The 22,158-nt window shown below is 39.1% G+C and overlaps 1 protein-coding gene across 3 annotated transcripts in view; it reads right to left on the bottom strand.

Annotated features, from left to right (window-relative positions):
* Window positions 1-12,110: 12,110 nt before the first annotated feature.
* PTPN12 (protein tyrosine phosphatase non-receptor type 12) overlaps window positions 12,111-22,158 on the bottom strand; it is a 69,760-nt gene continuing 59,712 nt past the window's right edge. The window contains exons 13-18 of one of the 3 annotated variants that reach the window (XM_056507412.1): window positions 20,077-21,041; window positions 17,088-17,165; window positions 15,544-15,632; window positions 14,617-14,647; window positions 14,010-14,126; window positions 12,111-13,415 (exon numbers count right to left, since the gene is read on the bottom strand). In XM_056507412.1, the coding sequence (XP_056363387.1) occupies window positions 13,354-13,415; window positions 14,010-14,126; window positions 14,617-14,647; window positions 15,544-15,632; window positions 17,088-17,165; window positions 20,077-21,041 (1,342 nt within the window). In that variant the 3' untranslated portion in view covers window positions 12,111-13,353. The remainder of the gene's footprint in view (window positions 13,416-14,009; window positions 14,127-14,616; window positions 14,648-15,543; window positions 15,633-17,087; window positions 17,166-20,076; window positions 21,042-22,158) is intronic. The other 2 variants (XM_056507430.1, XM_056507420.1) reach the window with 2 other exon arrangements.

The following is a 22,158-nucleotide window of genomic DNA, read 5'->3' as shown; positions in this document are numbered from 1 at the left end:
GCGCGGCGGGGACCGGAGCAGGGGAGAGGCGGCGCTCCTGAGAAAGGCGTTTGCTTGGAAATAAGGAAGGTTTGGACCCCGGCGCATGCTGGGGCTTTCATTAACGCTTCAGGTTTTGGGCTTGTCCGCTCTGGGAGCGGCTGACGAGATCCTCGCAGCCCCGCGGGCTCTTCCTGGTTCCCAGGCGTTTGGGAACAAGGAAGGTCTGGACTAGCGCCGTTCCCGGTGGATGTACCCCGGGAGGCGATGAACCTGTCCCTCGGCGTGCCCCGGTGCCGGCGGGTTGGTTCGTTCGGTGCGCTCCGAACCCGAGTTCTCTCCCGCATCCTCGGAGGGAGTCAGATAAAGCTTGGAAGCTCCGGAGTGCCTGATGGGAGGAAGGCAGAGGCTGCCGATGCCAGCCCGCCGGGATAGTCGGGTGTCTGTCACCAGAGGATCATTGACCGCCGTGCCTCGGGGAAGGAATTTGAGCTCAGTGTCCCAAATAGGAGCCTCCCACTCGTTTCTTTGGCGACTGAAGTTGCCATAGCCGCGGTTCGGGAGTAGACTGAAACTCCCCCAGGTTCTGGTGTCAGCAAGAAGCGTCGTGGAAATGCACAGAGGTTTCTAGGAGTGTTAGCATTGCCGGGCTCCTGCTCTGGTCAGTCGCACCTCGGGTTGCTGCGGGAACAGTCACATTACACCGAACCTGGCAGATGGCAGCCAGATGAAATTGCACTGAGAAGTTCTGTACACGATATATCAGCAAGCAAACAAGGTTTTAAGTTTAGATTTTTTTGCTCCACAAGCATTTTCATTTGAGCTGCCACTGATAAGTCTCAGAATAAGCTCCTAGCACTTGTGCTATCTCCTCCTTTGTTTCTTGTGAAATTGTATACCAGGCTGAATACAGTTCAGTGTTCATCTCAACAGCAGTAAAGAATAGATTTCCTGTATCCAGACAACTCTGCTTTTTCCTCAGATGCTTTACATTCCACCACTGTGAGAGTGTCTTCAAACTATTTCTGGGCCTGATGGGGAAAATGGCACGTGCTTTGAAGGAAGAACATTTCACAGCATGTATTTCAGCAGTAGTCAGCTCACATCCAATCTCAGACTGAAATCCAGGTACAAATCTACCCATGTGTATGTAGGCTGGTAAACTACAGTGGGCCTATGAGTATGAAGGTCATCTTCAGCTCCCCTCAGAAATGTTTTATTTGTATCAGTGGGTGGGAAAAACCTGTGCATTTTAATGGATGTGTCTTTTCCAGGTTAAGTAAAGATAACCCACCCACCTTAGTCCAAACCAGTGATTTTTGTCTCAATTAATGTTAGAAGTGCCACAATATGCATATGAGGCCATTGGTATCCCTATATACCAGTCCCTAATGGAAACTGGATTGTGGTGACTATAGAGTGAGAATTTGACACACCTCGTGGCATTGTCTCAACTTCACAGGCTTTGCAATCAAGTTCATCCTACTTCTATGCCAGTATTGATCCCAAGTCAACAGTATATTAAATTCACTCAAACTTCAAATAAGTCACAATCATTTTCACCTCTCACTTTTACGGGCTTTGAGAAATGGAGGATCAGCGTTTCTTTGTTCTTTAACTAGAGTAAATCCTAGGGCTTGGTTTTGGTTCAAGGAACTTGACCACAACCTCTGTGAAATGCCAGAGTCAGCTAGGAGTACGTCACTTTTCTCCATGCAGCAGGCTTGGCAAGACTTACTAGGCTAGTGAGGCAGGATAGCTGTATAAATAGCTGAATATCTTTATATGTGCACTTACATCAATGTTAATTAAGACAGTTCATATTTCTGATCTTCATATTGGATATGATTAGATGTCTTAAAAATGCATTGAATTATAATGCAACCCAGCAATATTAAAATAGATACAAAGATAAAACTGGTGAATGAACTGACAAATAAATTTATAAATGTGCAGCAAACTTTAATAGCTGACAATATGCTACTAAACTCAGGTCAAGCTGAAGTTGTTTCCTGTGCTTTCTGAAATAGCTTATTGTGCTTGTAAGCATAAGCCAAGTTTTTATTAGTGAATTCTTTATAAAATTCAGCTGGAGCAAGATGACAGAGTACCTATTACATGTAATTGTTGCTTGTTGGAAAGCAGTGTGACTAATATTTGGAGGTTTGCTGCTGCTATCTCATACCCATTTGTCAGCAGAGGAAATTGCAGGGTGCATGAAATTCAGAAGCCGGCTCTGTTTCAGCTCCCACAGTTGTGCTGCTGTATGGGCATTAGAGGGAGGGGTGTTGTCCCTGTCACTTGTTTTTTCACCAATCACACAGATACATTAAAGTGTTCCACCATACCTATGGTGAGTACACATTCCAAAGCATTAAAACTAAATTTCAGGGTGTCTTCCTTACTACCTGTTTTAACTTTAATTAAACTTTTGGCTGCTGGTAGCATATCCCAGGCAGATATTCCTGAATGGGACAGACAAGATGAGAAACACCAAAACTGCTTCAGAATAAAGTGTCTTTAACAAAAAGGGGGTAAATACAAGCAGTATACTTGTGTAAAATACAGGTTAGAATCAGAAATTTGGTCTGATGTTTGTTGAAAAGAGTGATATATATTAAATTATACAGTCTGGGGGAACACTGTCAAAAGCCTGCTCCAAACCAAACTACTACACAGAAATACAGTCGTGTCTCATGTCACAAGTCCAGTCCCCTACAGAGAGAGAGCTGTGTGAACTGGGAGTCTTTGTGGGGATCAGTCCTTGAGATGATGGCAGCACCCCACACACAGAGACTAGAGAGCTCATCTATTTCAGCAGAAGCCTTTAAACTGACTATGGAAATTATATCAACATATTTTTGTCTATAGTTTTATATGCACTTAGGGAAACCCATAAAGAATCTCTAGACCATGGAATCCGAAATGAGGCAAAACCGTAGCAGTAAAAATGTCAGGCACAAAGCAGTCCAGTATCCAACATGCATTAAGAATAAGCTTCCCATGTTATTAGCCTGCTTATTGCAAGTGCATTGCCATTTTAATTAGGATAATTATGAAATGCTGATATAAATGGTTATTAATCAAAGCATTTGTTTAAACAAATTAGTGTATGTGCTCACCTAGACTTATAATAATTTCAGACATCCTCTATAAAATAAAAAGCTGAATGTTAAGTGCTGTACACAGGTTGAGTTACAGTGTTTTGGTTTTATACTCTTAACTGCCTAGAATAGTGATGCTTAGTACCTTACTCAGGTCTCCAAAGAGAAAAACAGGTTTTGGAAATGTTACTTAATCTTTTTTATAATTTATTTGCTCTCCATGTGCTTACTTCCTTGGTTTGGCATCTGCTCAGTTCTTAAGTCAAGCATGGAAATAATTGTGCCAAGTGTAAATTGAAAACATTTGATAACACTTAGATGTCTTTATGCTGGTTTTTGTCTGCAAAATTAGCTAACTGTAATTTTTAATGTTATTAATTTTTTCTTCAAACTCATTGGAAGTCAATTAATCTTTGGAAATGGAGGTGAAAACTAGCCTTATGTGCACAGTAATCTACTGACAAAGGTGATCTCATCATGTAAAAGTGTGATTTATTTTAGAAGAGCTTAATTTTCCATAGTCAGGGTTTTCAGAACAATCAGTGACATATCCAAATACTTCTGCAATTACCACCCAAACAATTGAACTAAATGAGACACTGGGGACTAACTTGGCTCATAACTGGGAGCTGCTGACAGCATGGCAAGCCTTGCTGCAGGGAGAAAAGAACTGCCTCCTCCTGCTTTTGTCCTTTGCAAGGGCCAGTGTCCCCATGCCTGAGCAATGGGAATATGCAGCCCAGCATTTTTGATCAAACTGGTGACCAAGGCAGCAGTTACTCCAAAACACCCTTTTTCCCCTCAGAAGCAGCAGATGTCTCTGCTGACTGCTCTGGGGTGGTGGGTTAGACATTTGGCAGTGTGGCAGAGCAGACAATTGAGGACACTCATGGTTTTTATTACGCTGTTCATCTGCCAACATTTTACAGAATCCATAAAAACCACAAAAAGGAGTTTACACTTCAGGGAGGACCTACAGTACTTGTTTCTTTTTTAATGTTTTTTCAAACAGCTACAGATTACTGCTATAACAGCTCTTTAGTCTTTATAACTGGTTTTCTCACTTGTGTTTAACATGTGAAACACCCCAGCTCCAATATTTCTTTTTTGAAGTGTAATAACAATCATAACAATGGAAGACTTGGAAAGTCTTGATAAACACAATTTTAAATTATATCTGTTTGCAGTTGAAAAGGTAATTTGCTAAGCTGTTGTCTTCATAGCACCCAAAAAATTGACTATTTGAAAGATCTTTAGAATTTTTCAATACAAAAGATATATAATAACTAAAATCAGTATGAAAGCAACAGGATGCAAGCCAAATAAAATTATATTTCCTTACATACGGAGGAAATGGATCAAAGTCTTATCTGTTTTCTTATTTCAGTAACAAGAGATTAATTTTCTTCAAATGAAGCTGCTGGCTTGCAACTCCGGATTTTTTACAGATTAACAGCCTCCTCACTGCAATTTGAGATTCCTGAATTCCCTACTGCTCTGCACAGATCTGTACAGATACTTTAACAAGTAGTAATTTTTTTTTTTCATTTTCCTTAGAGTCTGCTACCATTAGATCCACCTTCATTCAAATCCCTCCAGAGTGTCCACTCCCTTTTTGTTCTCTGTATCCTGGCTGCATTTTTAAAAATACAATACAGAGCTTAAAACTTATATCCCACTTTATCCCTACCTATCATTTCTAAAACTTTTATCCTTATCTACCACAGCTGCCACAGCAAGGCTGTGGCTGCTCCTGTCCTTGGGGAAAAGGGAGACCATGGGAGAAGAGCTCTTTCTATGGGCTGTGCCTGGAAATCACCATCTTTTCTCCTTGTTAATACTCCAGCTGCAGGCCACTCCAAACATCATACAGGGAAGGACCTGCAAGTCTTTTCTTCAGCAGGCACGGGAATCAATATCTATTTGCTATGACAAGGACTTAGACCAGCCACATTTCCAGTTGAGCTGCTCTTGCCTGGGCTGTAAATAGCCCCTTATCCCATCCTTTTATTCCTATCAGTTGGGAATTCTACAGAAGTCTTTCAACAGCACATTCCAAGGGTCTCACAGGTAATTGTGGAACTAGTTTGGTTTTGACTAAGGGCTTTTTTGGTTTAAGTTTTGACATAGTTTCTGTTATAGATCTTTAAGTTCCCATCCCACCTAAACTATTCCATGATTCCATTTTAAAAAGTCACAGACTCTCCCAAACTAAAATTTCAAAGAATACTTATTCCTCAACAAGCATTTCTGTGAGGTATGCATATCTTTTACTGTTATCACAGAGTTCAAGTCAATGAACTGAAATCCATATGGATTTCCTGATGGATTTTTTTTTTCCCCTCTGTCCCTAAATGCTTATGGAATGATAAACAGATCAAAGAATGGTCATGGAATGGTAGGGTTGGAAAAGACCTTAAAGATCATCTCATTCCAACCCCTCTGCCATGGGCAGGGACACTTTTCACTAGACCAGGATGATCTGAGTCCCATCCAACCTGGCCTTTGGATTACATTTAGTTCTAGGAAATTCAGGCCTTGTGTCTTAGGTACAGACTCTTATTTGCAAAGTAGCAGTTCATATTTGTAAGTGCATATATAAAAAGAAAACAAACACCTAGTTATATGTAGCAGCTAATCTTTCACTGCTCACCTCAACTTCTTGCTTGCATAAACAGGATCTTAATGGAAAAATCCACAATAAAGAGCTTTCTGTCTATTCACAAATTTCACTCCACAGTTGAGGCAGCAGCTCTTCAGATGAGTGGCCACAGTGATTCTGGGAAACAGTTTAAGACAAGCTGTTAAAAGTAAAAATGCATTTGCCATAATGTCCTCAGATTTTCTCTGACATACCAATGTAACTGGAAGATAATTGTACTTGAACTTCTAGACCATGGCATTAGGAAAGCATCTCTCAGTGTAAAGTCACCCAAAAATGTTTAAATATATGTACTGGATGGCAATTAGGGACTTTGGGATTCACTCAGGATAGACTGAATAACATAAATATAATCTAACACATCACTATCAGCCTCAGATCACAGTCTTGAAATGTGAGATGAGCAAGCTCCTCCCACCCTATTCATGTGAAATCACAATTATAATTGTACCTTGTTACTTGTACAGTCTTGCCCTAGCTTAAAGGCAGGAATGCTGATGGATAGCTCCACTTCCAGCAAATGTGCAGGACAGATTTGTCATCTGACCACAGACTCTGGTCAACCAGAGGCTGCTCCAAGTGAGCTCCCTCATGCTGGTTCCTTCTGATGCTCAGAGTTAATGGGAAGGGACAGGAAGAAGCAGATGGAAAATTCTTCACACATTCTTAATCACTGAAAGAAGAGACACTGAAATGTGCTTGCTTGATATAGCTACAAAATATCATTAAGATAAAAATTCTCATAAAAACTCTAGCCAGCCTTCTGAGTAGTGTGGCTGAAGCGTGCAGTGAATTTACAAACAGTGACGTACCCTGGTGCGCTCTTTCTGGACCTTACTGTTACGCATATTTTGGCCTCTAGCAAAGTGAGGATTTGTCTCACGGTTTCAAAAATTAATTAGATATGCACATGATGTGGTCTGTAAGAGCACCTATCCATTTTTTTAATTATGGGGAGTCCCTGGAGCATACCACATGTTCCAGAAGTGGTGAGCAGAGGAGGTTTGAATGGCTGAAACACAAAGCATTTGGTTCAGTGACAAATGCTGCTCCCTTCCAAAATACATCCCTGTGATCTGGGGACAGGCCCAAGAGCAGAGCTGCCTCTTTTGGACCCAGACCCCTCCTTGAGACAGGGTTGAGCTCAGTCTTGTGGGTTAACATGGAAGATCTCTAAGAGAGACCTTTTGGCTCATGTAGCCTTCCAGCTTAGTACCTGGAGGAGGCTGGCAAGTGCCTGAGGTCCAAAAGAAGCTTGATGTTTTTCTTTTTTTTAACTGTAAGATTAGATACCCTCTTTTCTATGAATCAGGGAGTCTGCGACCACCCTTCCTGTTGTGGAATAGCTGCCCAAATGAGGGTTCCATTCTTCTAGAATGAACATGTGAAAGGCCATAGTGGCAGAGAAGTAACTTCAGGACAACTTTGACCACCACCCAGTATCCAAACTGTAAAGAACTAATTTATCTGTCAAAATATTTGTAGGATCTGAAAATTGATTTCCAAAAAGGGTAGATTTAAGGAAAAAAAACACTTGAGTGTTTTTTCCAACATCAGTAAAACTGATGTAAAACTGGAGAAAGAGCTGCTCAGCAATGCTTTTCTGAGCTGTTAGATGTCTCACTAGTCCTAATGTATAATAAAAGTTGATTTATATTATGAAAATAATTACTTGCATTGCTTCCTTCTCAACAGTGATTTACATGTCAACAGGCAGACAAAGACATATTCATTGCATGGCAATGGTATCACAAAGTGCCCTTGTTCAGGTATCACTTTGAGGTCTGAAAACCCCTGACAAGAGATTGCTTTCTGAATTTAACATTCTTTACATCTCCATCTCTCTCACCCACTCCAGGATGCTTCAAGAGTCAGTTTATCCTTATTAGGTTATTATCCTTATTTATTCTATCCTTATATTTCTCCCACCTTGGAGAGTAATCTTTGTCTGGGCCTGATCAGGCAAAACTCAAGAGGTTCGTACTCAATTGCAGATTTGAGTAGAAACTCAAACACAACAATTTATTTAAAGAAGCATCTTCCTTTTGCTGCATTCCTTTACCCAACCACACCTTTCTGTACTTGTGAAGAGCTTACCAAACCAGGAACCTGCTTAACAAGTTCATGTCAGCCTTTTATTACCCACAGGCAAAGACAGTTTTCCCCTTGTACTTGCTACAATTCAGCTCTTCCCACCTCCCTTCCTCTGGCATTACCTGCTCCTTGTTCTTCCCAACTCTGCCAGATGCACCTTTTACCACCCACCAAGCAGAGACCATTCTTTGGATCACTTTATCAGGCAACTTGCTTCACTTCTGAAGTGCTCACACATTGCGCCCCATGAATCTCATGACCTGATTTATGAGTAATTTTTTAATTAACTTTTATAAAAACCAGTGTACAAGTGCTTTTTCAGAAAAGCCTCATGGTACAGGGTGTTCACATCATTGGGAAAGGTAACCTAGATCCCCTCCTGGAGTTTACAGGAATGGTTATTTTAGCTTTTGTCTCTAAAGAAAAAGATCAGAAGCTACATTACTATTTTTTAACAAAACTGTCAGCCTTTCACTGGTGGTTGTGTCCAGATACCATAGTAACATGTAACATGGAATTAGAATGTACCAGGCCCAACCTTTCTTCACTTACAGCAAAAGAGTGTTCAGTGCAGGCAAGACTGAAACCCTAAGACGAGAAATGCACTGGGCAGGGCTAATAAAATGTATACTTGACATTACAATGTTAAATATTCACCATCAAGCATATACATTTTGGAGATTCAGCAAATAAAAGAACAGCTACAGCCAATGGACACCAGAGCTGGCATGTGTTTCCTCACAAGGTTTGTGTCTTCTTCCTGCCAACTTCTCCAGGCTCACTTGAACAATGAGCATACCATTTAATGTGGAAACAGCAAGAAAGCAAATAAAAATTTAGCAAAAAATTTGAAAATACTCAGATTATGAACCACACACCAAGTGTCTTCTGGTGATGAGGGGAGTTGAGTAAGCAGAAAAGCTCAGCAGTCTTTGATACTTCATCTTTGATCCAAGCCCAGCTCTTCTTTTGACTTGACAGTCAAGCTCTCCATGAGATTGTGGCACTACCTACCCAAAAGATCAATTTTTTTACCTGCCTATGATCTTTTATATTAAGGACTGTAACTGTGGATCAAAGTAGGAATTGTAGATGTGAAAGACAACTTCCACCTCACTAGCTGAAATCTGTGGAGCTCAGTCACAGTGCCTGAGGCAGAGCCAACCCCTGTCCTTATAAGTGCCCCAGAACTGCAAACACCAACACACAACACCCGTGGATGAATACCTGCATTGAGCTCACCACAGCTGTTTACATGCAGAGGGTATGTAACTTTGCAGGATTTAAGCCAAAAGGCAAAACTGTTTTCTTACCTTGGCTTTACCACAGTAAGTCCTTCATGCAGACACAATACAATTTCAGAGGCAAGGGTCAAGTTTTCAAAGAAATCAACTGTTACAGCAACTACGACTGAATAGATCAAACCAGCAAACATTTTATTTACTCACTGCTTTAAGACTGCAAATACTAAGCTTTTGCCACGTGGTCTTAGAAGCGGTGAAGTGAAGCATTTGGTACAGATCTTGAAGATACTTGGCATTGCAGACAAAAAAACCAGTTATTTTCTTCTTCTGTTTTACCCAATGCTTGACAAACCTGTGTTTTAAGTACATGCATTGAAATAGTTAGGAAAAGTCACATCACAGAGCCTGGCTGTTACTGGATGTTACTCAGCCTGTTACTAACCTGTTCACAGCCTTGCTGTTTTAACAGGCTTTATGCTCGGAGGGCTCCAGAGCAATCAGTGCATTGTGCTGCTTGGCCCCAGCTACGCTTGGCCTAAGTTCATGCATTCCATGCATTTAGCCTTGCTCTTCAGCCCACACAGGATAACCTCCCTTAAACAGTTTCAGCTTCTCAAGAGCTGAAGAGCATTTTGAGATTGTGAGAAAGGCCCTTCTTTGGCAATGGAGTGTAGGAATTGTGACTTGTTTGTTTATACTGCACAGAGATGTTACTCCTCCTTCAAGCCTTGAGAAGATTCTCAAAGAGCTAGTTGTGTGCAATTGTATGTGGTTGCTCAGTTCCATTGTCTAAAGTCCTTAACTCCTTGCTCCTCTTCAAAATCCCCTTTTGAGGCGATATTCATTGCTAGTCTTTCCCCAGCCCAACCATCTCTTGCTGGGTTCCCTTTCTCTGTCTGCAGCATATGTCAGGTATTTGTGTACTTCCCAACAGTCTGACCTGCAGCTAAAAGCAGCTGCTCCAGCAGCACAGGGTTATCACACTGCCCAGTCACTGTGTCACACTTCATTCACTCATTCTGAGATTTATCTCCAAAGGAACTCAATCCAAGATTCCAATAAACAAAGACCCAGAGGTAATTCTTCGAGATTTTCACTGTTCTGCCCAGTTCCCAAATTAGAAACTTCTTTAAGGAAAATTACATGTAAATGCAGCAAGTTTTCCTAGCAGATAAGAAATAAAAATGCTGGTGTAATGCTCTAATTACTACCAAAATAGAATGTTACCTGCCAAATCAATGCTAAGGTAAAAAAAAACATTCAATATGCTGAGTAATAGACGTTAAGTAATGGTATTAGTAGAGGCCAGCTTTCTTCTGAGTCTTGAGAATTCACATTTCTAAAACAGAGAACTCAGTCTTTTTTTAATGTGACAATTCACTGCATGATTTAATTCAATATTAATACCTTTAGAAGAAATTACTAAGTGGTATATTAGAAAAATACTGAAGGACAAACAAGCCAATGTAGTGCTTATTAATAAAAAATAGCTGGGTTGAATAGCATTACCTCTTTTCTACAGTGATCACGTCAATGCCTGAAAAGCTGCACTTCAGAGATGAAAGCTGACTGCTTTCAGAAAACATAACACTTAAGACTGGAACTAAACAGGATTGATTTCAATATATGTAGAAAATGGCTTTAGTGATAATTTGCAAGCCAGTGTAATGCTCGAAACCCTTTTAGATTCCATTTCAAATAAATCACAAAGAAAGGTCTTGGGTTTTTTGATGAAGCTGTTAAGATGATAATATTTCAAAGTTATGACGTGAAACTCCCCAGAATAAAGCATCCAGAGCTGCAGTTATCTCTGCACCACCCACAAGAGCAGATACAGAAAGTAATGACATTGGGCAGGTTTCACCTTGCTCTTAAAACTGCCAGCTTATCTGAAATACAATAGGTGAAAATATAAAACCCAAAGTAGGCAACAGCAAGTTGTGAATCAGCTGTCAAAGGAAACAGAAATCCATACTAGACAATTGCAGTTTTTTATTACCAAAGCAAAGAAAGGCTGCAATATTTCTTTGAGTTTTTTTTTCCTGTGACAAACTCAGCCTGTGCAATCTGTGCAAAACAAAGAGTTGAAAAAAATATGAACCTGGATGTACTTTAATTAAACATAACCAGATGGCCTGAATGTAGTGCACAGATTCTGCTGTTATGTAAAATTCATCTGTGAACATCTATTACCTGCACAGATTTGTTTTACTGGTGGACAAAAATGGAAGGGATTCTTGAAAATTACATCCAAAACATATTTGGAAATTTTCTTACTTAATATTTTTTCCCAAAAGTTCCAATGATTTGGACTGCCTAGGTGTGCTGACAGCTCATCTTGCATTACAAATCCACAGGAGCTCTGTAAGAGTGAAAGTCTGAGCTAATCATCTGCAACACAAGGGTAGGAAGACAAAGTTTAGGCCAGCCTTTTTCTGCCAACTGCAGAACATTCCAGCTGTCTGAACTGTTTACAAATCAGGAATATAGTTGATATAGGTTATCCCAGGTGGCATATATCATTGAATCATTTTTTTTTAAATGAGTAACTGCAAAACCTACATCCATGGGAAGTATTTGTAGTGCACACAGTTCTTTGAAAGAGTTCCGCAGCTTAGCAGTCTGTCACATGTACAAAGCGCATGGTGATTAAATCCCGAGTCAGAGACAGTAAGTGCAAGTTATGTCCCTTCAGGAAGTTACAACAGAGCTGCTATCGGGGCATTAGCTCTCTTTTAGCAGAGTCACTAAAAGTACAAGTAGTAGATCAGACAATGTTTCCAGCTAAAGTCCAGATAAATATAGTTTCACTACCTAAAATGAACATTTTCTTCTAAACATTCTTCTTTGCTTCTATTGCATTATTGCTAGCCAGAACTTTTAAAGTAGTTACTAAAAATAAGGTTCTGAGTATCAGTGTTCTGTTCAAGTATGAAATCTGTAAGCTAAGCCAGACTGCCATCCTTCACTCTGTTACACTTTGCTTTTGGACACAGTTTTCTTTCCTAAGAGTAAAAACACCCAGAGTGAGATTTTTACTTTCTTTAATTTAAAGATTGTATTACAGAAAAGTTTAAGTAAGGAATCCTTATAAGGATTAACTCTTGACATAATATATTGCCAAGATACAGTGTGGCTGCAAGGGCTCCAGGTGAACCTTCATATAAGTTGCTTTCTTACATACACAGTCGCTGAACAACATAAATTGTATTCCCCATCTGTAAGAGAAGACAGTGGTATTGAAACAGTCCTTTTACCAGTGTGTTCTGGTTTTCCCAAATTAGAAACATGCCATATTATAACCGTAAAATCCTACTATAGAGAAAGGTGATAGAGATGAACTTTCTAAAGATTGCAACTGATGAAACATTAAAATGAAAACTAAGGAGTGTTGATTATGTAAAATGGTTTCTCTTTTACTGGCAGGTCAAGTATACTAAGAAACATACAAATATTTTTGATAATCTAATTCCAGATGAACTCAAAACACTGAAGTAACATACACAGGCTAAGAGAATTCAATACTGTTCCAAGGCACTTACTGAATCTCCTTGACTAGATGAAAACCAGAACAAATCAGGTCTGACAATTAAACAGTATATAATATAAAAATAACCTTTTGCTTACAATTTACAAAATGCATTACAATCTTTTATCTCTGCTAACCTGCAATTCTGGCTGTGTGTGTCCAGCAATTTTTGTAAAAAACCCCAGAAACTATTTTCTAAAACTTCAGGGCAAATAACTTACAAATAAGGTACACAAAAATTTAGATCATGCAGAGATTTCTTACATCTTCTGTTAATATTTTATGATTGCAACTTTATCAAATTATATACTTACTTGCCCTGTACATATACAAAATAATGCATACATGGTAATCAAATGTTAGCAAAAAGTAGTCCATAAACACAATCTGTCAAAAGTATTACTATATTAACATATGTCTACAAGCAGCGTGTAACAGGGTTAAAAGACATTAAGGCAATAATACTTGAAGTTACAAAATAAATCATATGTAATACTTTCTCCTAAGTGTAGTAAGGCAGGTAGATGGCCCCAGCAAAAGGTTGTAATACTGGAATCCACTGTTGTGAACCTGTGTCAGGTTTTGCATGGGATGCACTGCAAGAATGTACCATTGATAGTTAGATCTACACTGCTCTGTGTTAGTTGCCCCCCAGGAAAGTGGAACACAATTTCTCTAGTTCTCAGTGGCACTTGAGTTTTCCAGTATAATTTATTGATAGTATGTCCATTGGTTCTTGGATCATGTCCATTCTGAGGGGGGCTCTCTTGGTCCTCTGGGCTTTGCACAGCGGTTACCAAAACCTAAGGAAAGAAATGTATTTAGTACTTCTGTCTGCTGGGACAACACAGGCTCACAAAGGCTGGCAGCACTCAGATGATCACTAAGACATGGCTTCAGCTCTTACAGAACAGATTTACTCTCAGGGCTAGAAAACTTTGTAATACAAGGAATTCTGAAGGCACTCTGGCCATATGAAACACAAATATGAAGAATTTGTATACCATTATAGTTCAGTATTTAAACCTCACTGGGAAGTACTTTTCAATAAATACAGTATTACAGCTTTGTTATCTTTTTTTTTTTTCTCTTTCTCTGCATACCTAAGCAGTTACCAGATATTATTTCTGGAAGTTCTCAGTGCTTTACAAAAATTATAACCCAAATTCTATATTTTATACACTTCAGGTTTTTTTAAAAGTCAAGAATTATTTAATCATTTATTCTGGGGAAAACTCCTTCAGCACTGATGAAAAGACTAGGCAAGCTTATTTGTCTGGGTTCTGCATCTCAGTGAGGTGGAGGGAGGCAGTAGTAGCAGCTATCCAAACCAGTACTGGTAGTGAATCACCTATTCAAGTCATCTAGTGATAATATTTTGAAAGAATTGTAATTACCAATATCTGTTACTTCTGCAGGAAATTCTGAAATTTGACCTCTTGTATCAGTGGAACCAGAAAAAGAAATCTGAGGTAAAATGTCAGTTGGTGTTTTGTTGCTTCGTTCAGGACGATCTGGAAAACACAGAGACCCCTCACTGTAACATTCACTTAATCACCAGTGGCAATGCCACTTGTCATTACAGTCCAGAAAATAACTGGCAGCAAATACTACTTACAAAAATAAAGCTTAGAAAGCTAATTTCTAATTTCTAAAAGCAAAACTTAAAAATTGTTTATGAAGTAGATGTTCAGTGACAGCAACGTATTCCTGCTTTCCAAATCTCAATTGTTATTTTGTATTATTTCCTATGGATAGCTGAAATCCCACATAGAATCTATAGCAAAAGCTCACAGTGCCATTTAATACATCAACATAAAGGCATCTGTTCATGTTCTTTCTGAACTAAAGATGCTTAGACATCATAGGTAACAATATATTTAGTATAATATATCTGATAATATACTTGGATATCTTCAAAGCAAACACCAAGTTTAGCCAAATTTTTATTCAGTAGGAAAAACGTATTTTAAGAAAAATTAGAAAAGCTTTCCCACCACTTACCAGGTAGTATAGGTGAAGTTGTTTTCAAACCCTGTTAATGAGAGATACAGAAAATAATTACACAAACCACTTCCAAAAAACTAGAAGAAAGTCAGAAATTTAATATTATGAAAACATCACCAAAACCATAGAACATTCATGGAAATATTTATCTGTCTCTACGTTTTTGACTTAACATTGACAAAAAAATGTTACAGTAATCAGTATGAGAATTTATTATTAGAACCTTAGCATTTAATAAAAATTTGAAAAGATGACACTGCAACTTATTTGCAAATTTAGATAGGTTAGTTCTCACACTGCATGTACAGTCCCTGAAAATTCACATCTATCTTTTTCCATTTTTTTTTTTTTGGGAGAACATAAAAAAAAGTGACAAGTTTAAAAAGGAATTATATGCTTTTAACGTTTTCCCAGCTGTTCATGCAGGATGACTGTGAGCTGGATGAGTGAAAAGTGAAATCTGGTGAGCAAAAATGGTTTAAAATAAACATGGACATAAGGGAAAATAATTTTCAGGCAGGTTGCCCACAGATGATGTGTCCATTTCTTGAGGTTTTCAAGACCCAGCTGTAAGAAGCTCTGGTTAGCCTGGGCAGAGACTGCTGTTCTCTTCCAGTTTAAATCAGCCTAAGGGCAGACAGCAAGCTCCCTAAAAGGAGCATATTTACACTCTTAAGGCCATAGTTGAACATATATTTAGGATTACTCCTTTTAAAAGTATTGCTGACCTTAGAAAAACAGATCATTTTCTTGGAAAGAAAACATGCTCTTCACATCAATTCAGCAGCTCAGGCAGTGGAAAAACTGGCCAGTTGTAGATGACCAACAGCTGCAACTTATCACAAGTATGTATTTTACTTTTTATTGTAGCTCCCAACCAAACCAGAAATGACTGATTAGTACAGACTTGTCTGCTGCACTTACTGTGGAGGCTGTTTGCTCAGGCAGGTGCTGATCACGCAACACGCTCCACTCCGACTGTGCAATCAGAACTGGCTTCAGCAAGGGTGTGCCTGGGAAGAATTAAATCAACTCAACATTCTTCAGTTCTCCCCATGATGAGACATTAGTACACAGCATTAGAAATGTGCTCTAAACTTTTTTTTTTTTAGATTAAATGCCTGTAAAAACATGAAAATCTTTTTACATGAAAAGTGCTCCGGAAAAGGCAAAATGCCACAATATAATTCAAAGCACAAGACTACATTGAGGAGGTTAATTTTCCTCCTTTGGGGGTTCTTAATCAACAGGGGAATTGGCTTCCTTTTCAAGGACAATTTAGATCTTCTGTTATATCAGCTGGGCAGTAATAGTATGTATTTTTCAGATCTCTTAAATAAACATAAAAGTCAGGATGGCCACACGTGTCCTTCACTGACATGATGCAAAAAGACAAATAAAATGGAAGTGGTTTTAGTGATTCCAGGCCTAGAAAGAGGGTTGGGTGGTTTGGTTTTTTTTTTGTTTTGGGTTTTATTTTGGGTTTTGGTTTTTTGTTTGGGTTTTTTTTGTTTGTTTGTTTGTTTTTGTTTGTTTGTTTGTGTGGTTTTGTTTGTTTGTTTGTTTGTTTTAATAAGAAAACAGCTTTGCTCCTTGTGTGGTCACAGAAAAGCAGCAGATCCATAATATCCAAAGAAAGGATCACTTTGACTCTGAACTACTTATGCTTACGATGCTCATAGAACACATTTACGAAACTTCAGCATTTTCATGCTGAAAATACCTAGATTAACTACTTGGGCCAAAATTTTTTTAAACAAAACAAAAGTCAAACTAGTCAAAGCTAAACAAAAGTCTCAGGGAATAACTACATCATTCTAGGCTTTCTGGAAGATATCAAGCATCAACCTAATTGACCACTTCATTTCAATTGTATTCTGCCATTACTAGCTTGAGAATGGACTATGACAACAAGAGCACATCACTGGTAAGTTTCAGCCTTCTCTTGCAGTTACCCTTCTGACACAGTCAGAGTGAGCTACATTAGACTTGACAAACTGGACTTGCTCACTACATGCAGTGCAGAATGAAGTGTCCTCATCTTTCCTTTGCCCAAGAAAGGGGAATCACATAAACACTGTTCATGTGCATGCCCATTCCCTACCTGGGAGCAGTAAGAAATTGAAATAGATGGGAAATTCCCTAACTGTACTGCATTTCCCCACTGTATCATCTCTTTTCCTTACCCTTCAGATTGAAAACCAGCTCTACTAATATTGAAGTCTCCAATTACTTAAATATCATATAACACCATATTTAGTCAGAAAATGAAAAATAATTTCTCTATATTCAAGTTAAAAGTTAACTTGTGTAAAAGTTAAACGCCAAAATAAGCCACTGCACATGCTAGAGTTCATTCCATTTTACAGTTTCGCCAACATACTAACAAAAATCAGGGGTACTCAAATACAATACTGACATGCTCTTTGCATTTTATCTCAAATTATCACCAAACATCAAAAACTCACTCTGTTCACTTGCTAATACAAATGATTCTGGTGTTCTTTCCGGGAGCGGGGGAGAGGAATCTTCACTAGCATCAGCATCTAAATCAAATATGACATTTAGAGAAGTTAAAAAACAAGAGATTTTTCTTCTAGACTTTTAGAAGGTCATTTATTCATATATGAGATAAACTTGGTATAATAGCTAGAGCAAAAGAAAAAAATGCTCAAAGTACTATAAAACATTTTTGTTTACCATCCTATCACTGTGGAGCAACTTCATCTAACAACATTAACTTCACATTAAGGGCATAGGATCAGTTTATGTGTTACGCAAGCAAGAAAACGAAAACACATTTATAGTCTAAATAATTTGGAGGAAAAAAGCCCTCAGTAACTCCAATGAATACTTTTTGTTCATTCTTTCATGAAGGTCTCAGTTTTGCTTACCAAGTCCATGTTGAGGCCCACTGGCTCCCACACCACTGATATGGTTAAACAGCCTAGTGCAAAGTTTACTAGGCAGAGGGGTAAATAGGAGCCAGAGGAGATGGCTAGAGCCAGTACCAGTACCACATCCTGTCCCCAGTCTGGCTATTCTGGCAGCAAAAGCCCCTCTCTGACCTGCTAAGAAATTTTGATTAGTAATTACAGGTTTAAAACAATTTAAAGTAGCTGCTGCCATAAGAAATCTTATCTGACAACTGTACTCTGCACAGGATTCAAAAATACGAAGACACATTTCAACTAATAAAGCCATGAAGCTTGAGCTGCCAGCATGCCCAGCTGCTGCAGGGACAGAATTCCATCAAGTTCTACAAGCCATTGTCTTCCAAGTGACTTCTGAGACCTCCATCTCAAGTTTACTATGCAGCACAAGAAAACCTTCATTATCAGAAAGGGCCTCTGATAAAACCATCAAAGTTGCCATGGATATGCACTAACCGAAAGTGAGATTTTAGGGTTTTGTTTTGGTGTTGTTGCTGTTTTATTGTTCTCTTTGTTTGTTTTGTTCCTTTTACCTCCGGGTACAACTACTTTTCACTTCATTTGAATGAAAGAGAGGATTTAACTGTGTGGTAAGATCATGCACACCAGCAGTTATGGTTACGCAATTAGGGTGCTGGTAAGTTCACAGACAAGTTTCTCTGGTGATTGCAGCCACATTCCCAGCTGCAGACAGAAGAGTCCTGAGCCAATATGAAAATAAGAACACCACTGTACACAGGGTTTAGGATCACTGCAAAGTGCAAGTGCAAAGTGATCTAACCTTATATTCCTGAGTCCCAGAGGGATTACAAGAATGTAAAATGGGAAGTGTTCACTATCATACAAAGGGGGAAGAGATACATCCTTATTAACAAGAGATAAATTATTTTAAAACTGTTAGAATTTTAATCAATTCCTGTGAAATGATCAACATACCAGCAGCACAAAGGCTGTACTGTTATTTTAAGACGTTTCTGATACACAGTTACATGAAACAAATTCTAGAGTGACATTTCTCCAATTCTTTTTCATGTTTATGACATATCAGTTATTTTATTTGCATGCTCTTATAGCATCTACGTAATGAGATGCACAGAGAGGTGATAATTTCCAAACAGTGATGAATAATGATTGCTCTGGGAAAGAAGAAAAAAATCTTGGCTAAAAGAAAAAATACAATAGCCTGCAATCTATAAAACGAATGGAAGGAGAAATGGTTGCAAAGTTGAAATGACTATGACAAAAGGACTTTGTCAGCTCTGCAGAGCACCTTTTAAGTCACAGTGTTAAAAATATACAGGTATGTGCAAATATTGTCCTGTGTTTACACAATGTCCCAAAATCTATAGATCTATAGATACAGTTCACAGTATCTATAGATCTATACCAAGATCTACAGAAACAGATTGTTATTAAGGCTGCAAAACAGTTCCTATCTCTGGATATATGACTTTTGATTAACATTCAGTTCACAAAGCAGTATTTTCAATTCAACTGGTTCTGAATCTTGCATCCTACACTGAGGCCCATTTCACTTCAGAAAGTCATGAAGTCTGCACAGACTCCTGAGGTGAGGCCATCACTGTAAACAGCTCCAAGCACAGGATGCTAAGCTGGATCCAGAAGTTCATGTTCTTCCTTCAGCTCCACAGCCTTACTTCTTATTTTGTTGGGCTTTGCACAAGCAGTTACCAAGGCCTAATCTCTTCTTCCCAGCTCTGTCCTCCATCTGCTTTAAGTGTGGCAGCCTGACTGAAATCAGCACCTGCATGTTTTGGTACCCTTTTGCCTTCAATAAATGGTTTTATAACTTGCAAACTTTTGGAAAAAAAAAAAAAAAAAAAAAAACTCAAAAAAATAGTAAAAGATTAAAAGCCACTAAATAATTTTCCAAGTGCCAATAAAGTATAACTCATTTTTAGATTAACAACTGTACTATCTTGTCACCCTCAGCCATTTACAGAAAAAGAAGAAAGCACAGCTAAATATTTACAACAATATTAACATGCAGGAGCCAAATCATGAGCAACTTCAAAGACCAACACAGTGAATGAGGTTACATCTACATTTTCAGGAACAGCACATCAACCAATAAGCATGAAATTGTTATGTATTTGCACAAGCCTGTTGAAAATGCTTTGACTAGTCAACCCCCAATTATTATAGACACTTCCATGAAACTGGGCATAGAGAAAAAATAAGCACCAAATAATAACACAGAAAACTACCATTACATACAAACCTACAGGACGGCATTATAAATAAGGCATTAAACAAATGCTCACAATAAAGCTCAGAGTACAGCTTTTGAAGCTGCTAATCATGGTCTGTAGCAACTTATACCAAAAATAGCTCACATGCAAACTGAAAGCTGTCAGGAAAAGAGTTGTGCCCTCTCTGAAGCTGCCATACTGCACTGATTATATTTACATTTAGAAAATTGCATTGCAAAGAAATTTATGTTGTCCAGCTCTACAGATGCACTAGATAAAGAGCAGCACTTCTGAACCTCAGTGAAACCTACCTTTGCCATCTTCAGAACATGTTACAGCTGTTAAGTCTTGCCTAGCAATAGACATTGGCAATACTTTTCTGGCAGAAATGTTTTCAGTATTAGTGGCAGCAGAGACTGTGGCACTTGCGGTTGACACATTGGACGCGCTTTTGCTCATGGCTCTGTCAAAGTCCACCTCATCCGTGTCAGAATCATCTGCATGGAGAGGATTAGTAAAACACAGGGGTGCTCGAACAGAAAGAGGAGTATGATCAACAGAATCACTGGAAGGATGTTCAGCTGGGGTGTTTGAAACTAGAGAGAAAGTTTGAACACCGTGACACAAAGTGTCTGAAGACAGCTCTTCAGACACGGACGTGCGCAGTGCATTGTCAGGCCCATGCAGCGACCACGTGGCGTGTCCCTTCTCTGTCAGGGGCAGACGGTCTGGTCTGGGTGGGGTGTCAGACACCTGCTGACTCTGCAGACCTTCTGGTGAAGATATTAAGGCTGGGTTAGACTGTGGCACGCTGTACTCCATACATGAGTTTTGAGAAGCATCTACAAATGAATCCCCTGAAATCTGTTCCTGTGGCTTAAAACTCTTATCAACTACACAGGACGACACAGGCTTAATTTTAATTGCATGTCCCCTGTTCAACAGGGAGTTCCCATCAAAGCTTCGTGGTCCCTCCTGAAGAGGCACCTTCTTGATCTCAAAACTTAAGTTGCGCTCCAGCCTCTTCTCTGTGTGTTCACTGGGTTCGTTCTTCCCTGAATGTTCTGTGGACTTATTGTAATTCTCATTGAGGTCTGTTGAATGCTCTGATGAAACCATGTGCAAAACTGGCTTTGGATGGTATCTGTCATTGTCCTGCCACACAGTAGTGACTGTTGGATAAGCTGATGGGGGAGATGGTGTTAGGATCGGTGGTACTGGCTGAGGCTCTGGAGGCTGCAAGATTTCTTCTTTAGCATCTCCTTCTACAAGGCAACTGCAAAACAACCAAGAAACAATTGTCTAAGTTTTCTGGGTTTTTACAAAATTTTAGATATCTATCAATTTCCCACTGCAGTAGTTAATGCTGTAATACCAATATCAAACTCCACAGAGAGCTTCCATTGCACACGCACAACAGCTATAGAATATGACTAGTGGGGTAGGCAAGAATTAAGTCAACACACTCAAAATGTCTTTCAGAATATCACAAAGACATTGTTCAGGCCACAACTAATCCTTACTAATAGTTAAAAGATTGCTCACATCCTTTCCCAGAAGCATTTTGCAAAGACATTGCAAGACAGGCCCTCTTGTGGCAGCATTTCACTACTTTTTTCCTTAAGGGGCTCCGAGAAACTTGACATATGGAATTCAAGTTTCAATAAAGCCAAGAAAGATTTCTTAAAAAAAAAAAAAAATCCTTACAGCCCACTTAACACTGAATGTCTTCCTGCCATTTTATTTTCCTGTACATACCCAAGAGGATTTTATTTTTGTGTTTGTGTATTTAATAGTCTCCATTTAGTTGCAAACCAAATTTAGCTGACATGAGATTCATCCAACATAAAAAATATTCCCAGTAGAATTTATGATCCAAATTACAGTGCATATTAGTGAGACCACAGCACTTATAACTGCAGTTCACCTCAAGTTACTTAGAAGTTCTTCAAGCATACGGTCAGATTAGATACAGAGTGGTTGACTACAAATATTTAGCATGACAGATGAAGGCATTTTTATAATTTCCATTCCTTTAAAAATCCAGGAGGACCTGAACAAGCTTGAGAGGTGGGCCCATCATCAGGTTCAACAAAGCCAAGTGCAAGGTGCTGCACCTGGGTTGGGGCAAACCCCAGCATCCAGACTGGAGGATGAACAGACTTAGAGCAGCGCTGCAGAGAAGGACTTGGGAGTGCTGATGGAGGGAAGGCTGCACATGGCCCAGCAGTGTGCAGAAACCAGCTCACAGTCCAAAAACCAACCATGTGTCCTGGGCTGCATGCACAGCAGCTTGGCCAGCACATGGAAGGAGGGAATTCTACTCTGGCCCTATACTCTGCCTTCATGAGACCCTCCAGCAAAAGAAGGACCACACAATTACACAAGAACTC

Source organism: Oenanthe melanoleuca, chromosome 1A (assembly GCF_029582105.1).
Source record: "Oenanthe melanoleuca isolate GR-GAL-2019-014 chromosome 1A, OMel1.0, whole genome shotgun sequence".
In the NCBI taxonomy this organism is placed as follows: domain Eukaryota; kingdom Metazoa; phylum Chordata; class Aves; order Passeriformes; family Muscicapidae; genus Oenanthe; species Oenanthe melanoleuca.
Note: the sequence above shows the minus strand (reverse complement) of the source record. Positions and strands in the feature narration are given on the sequence as shown.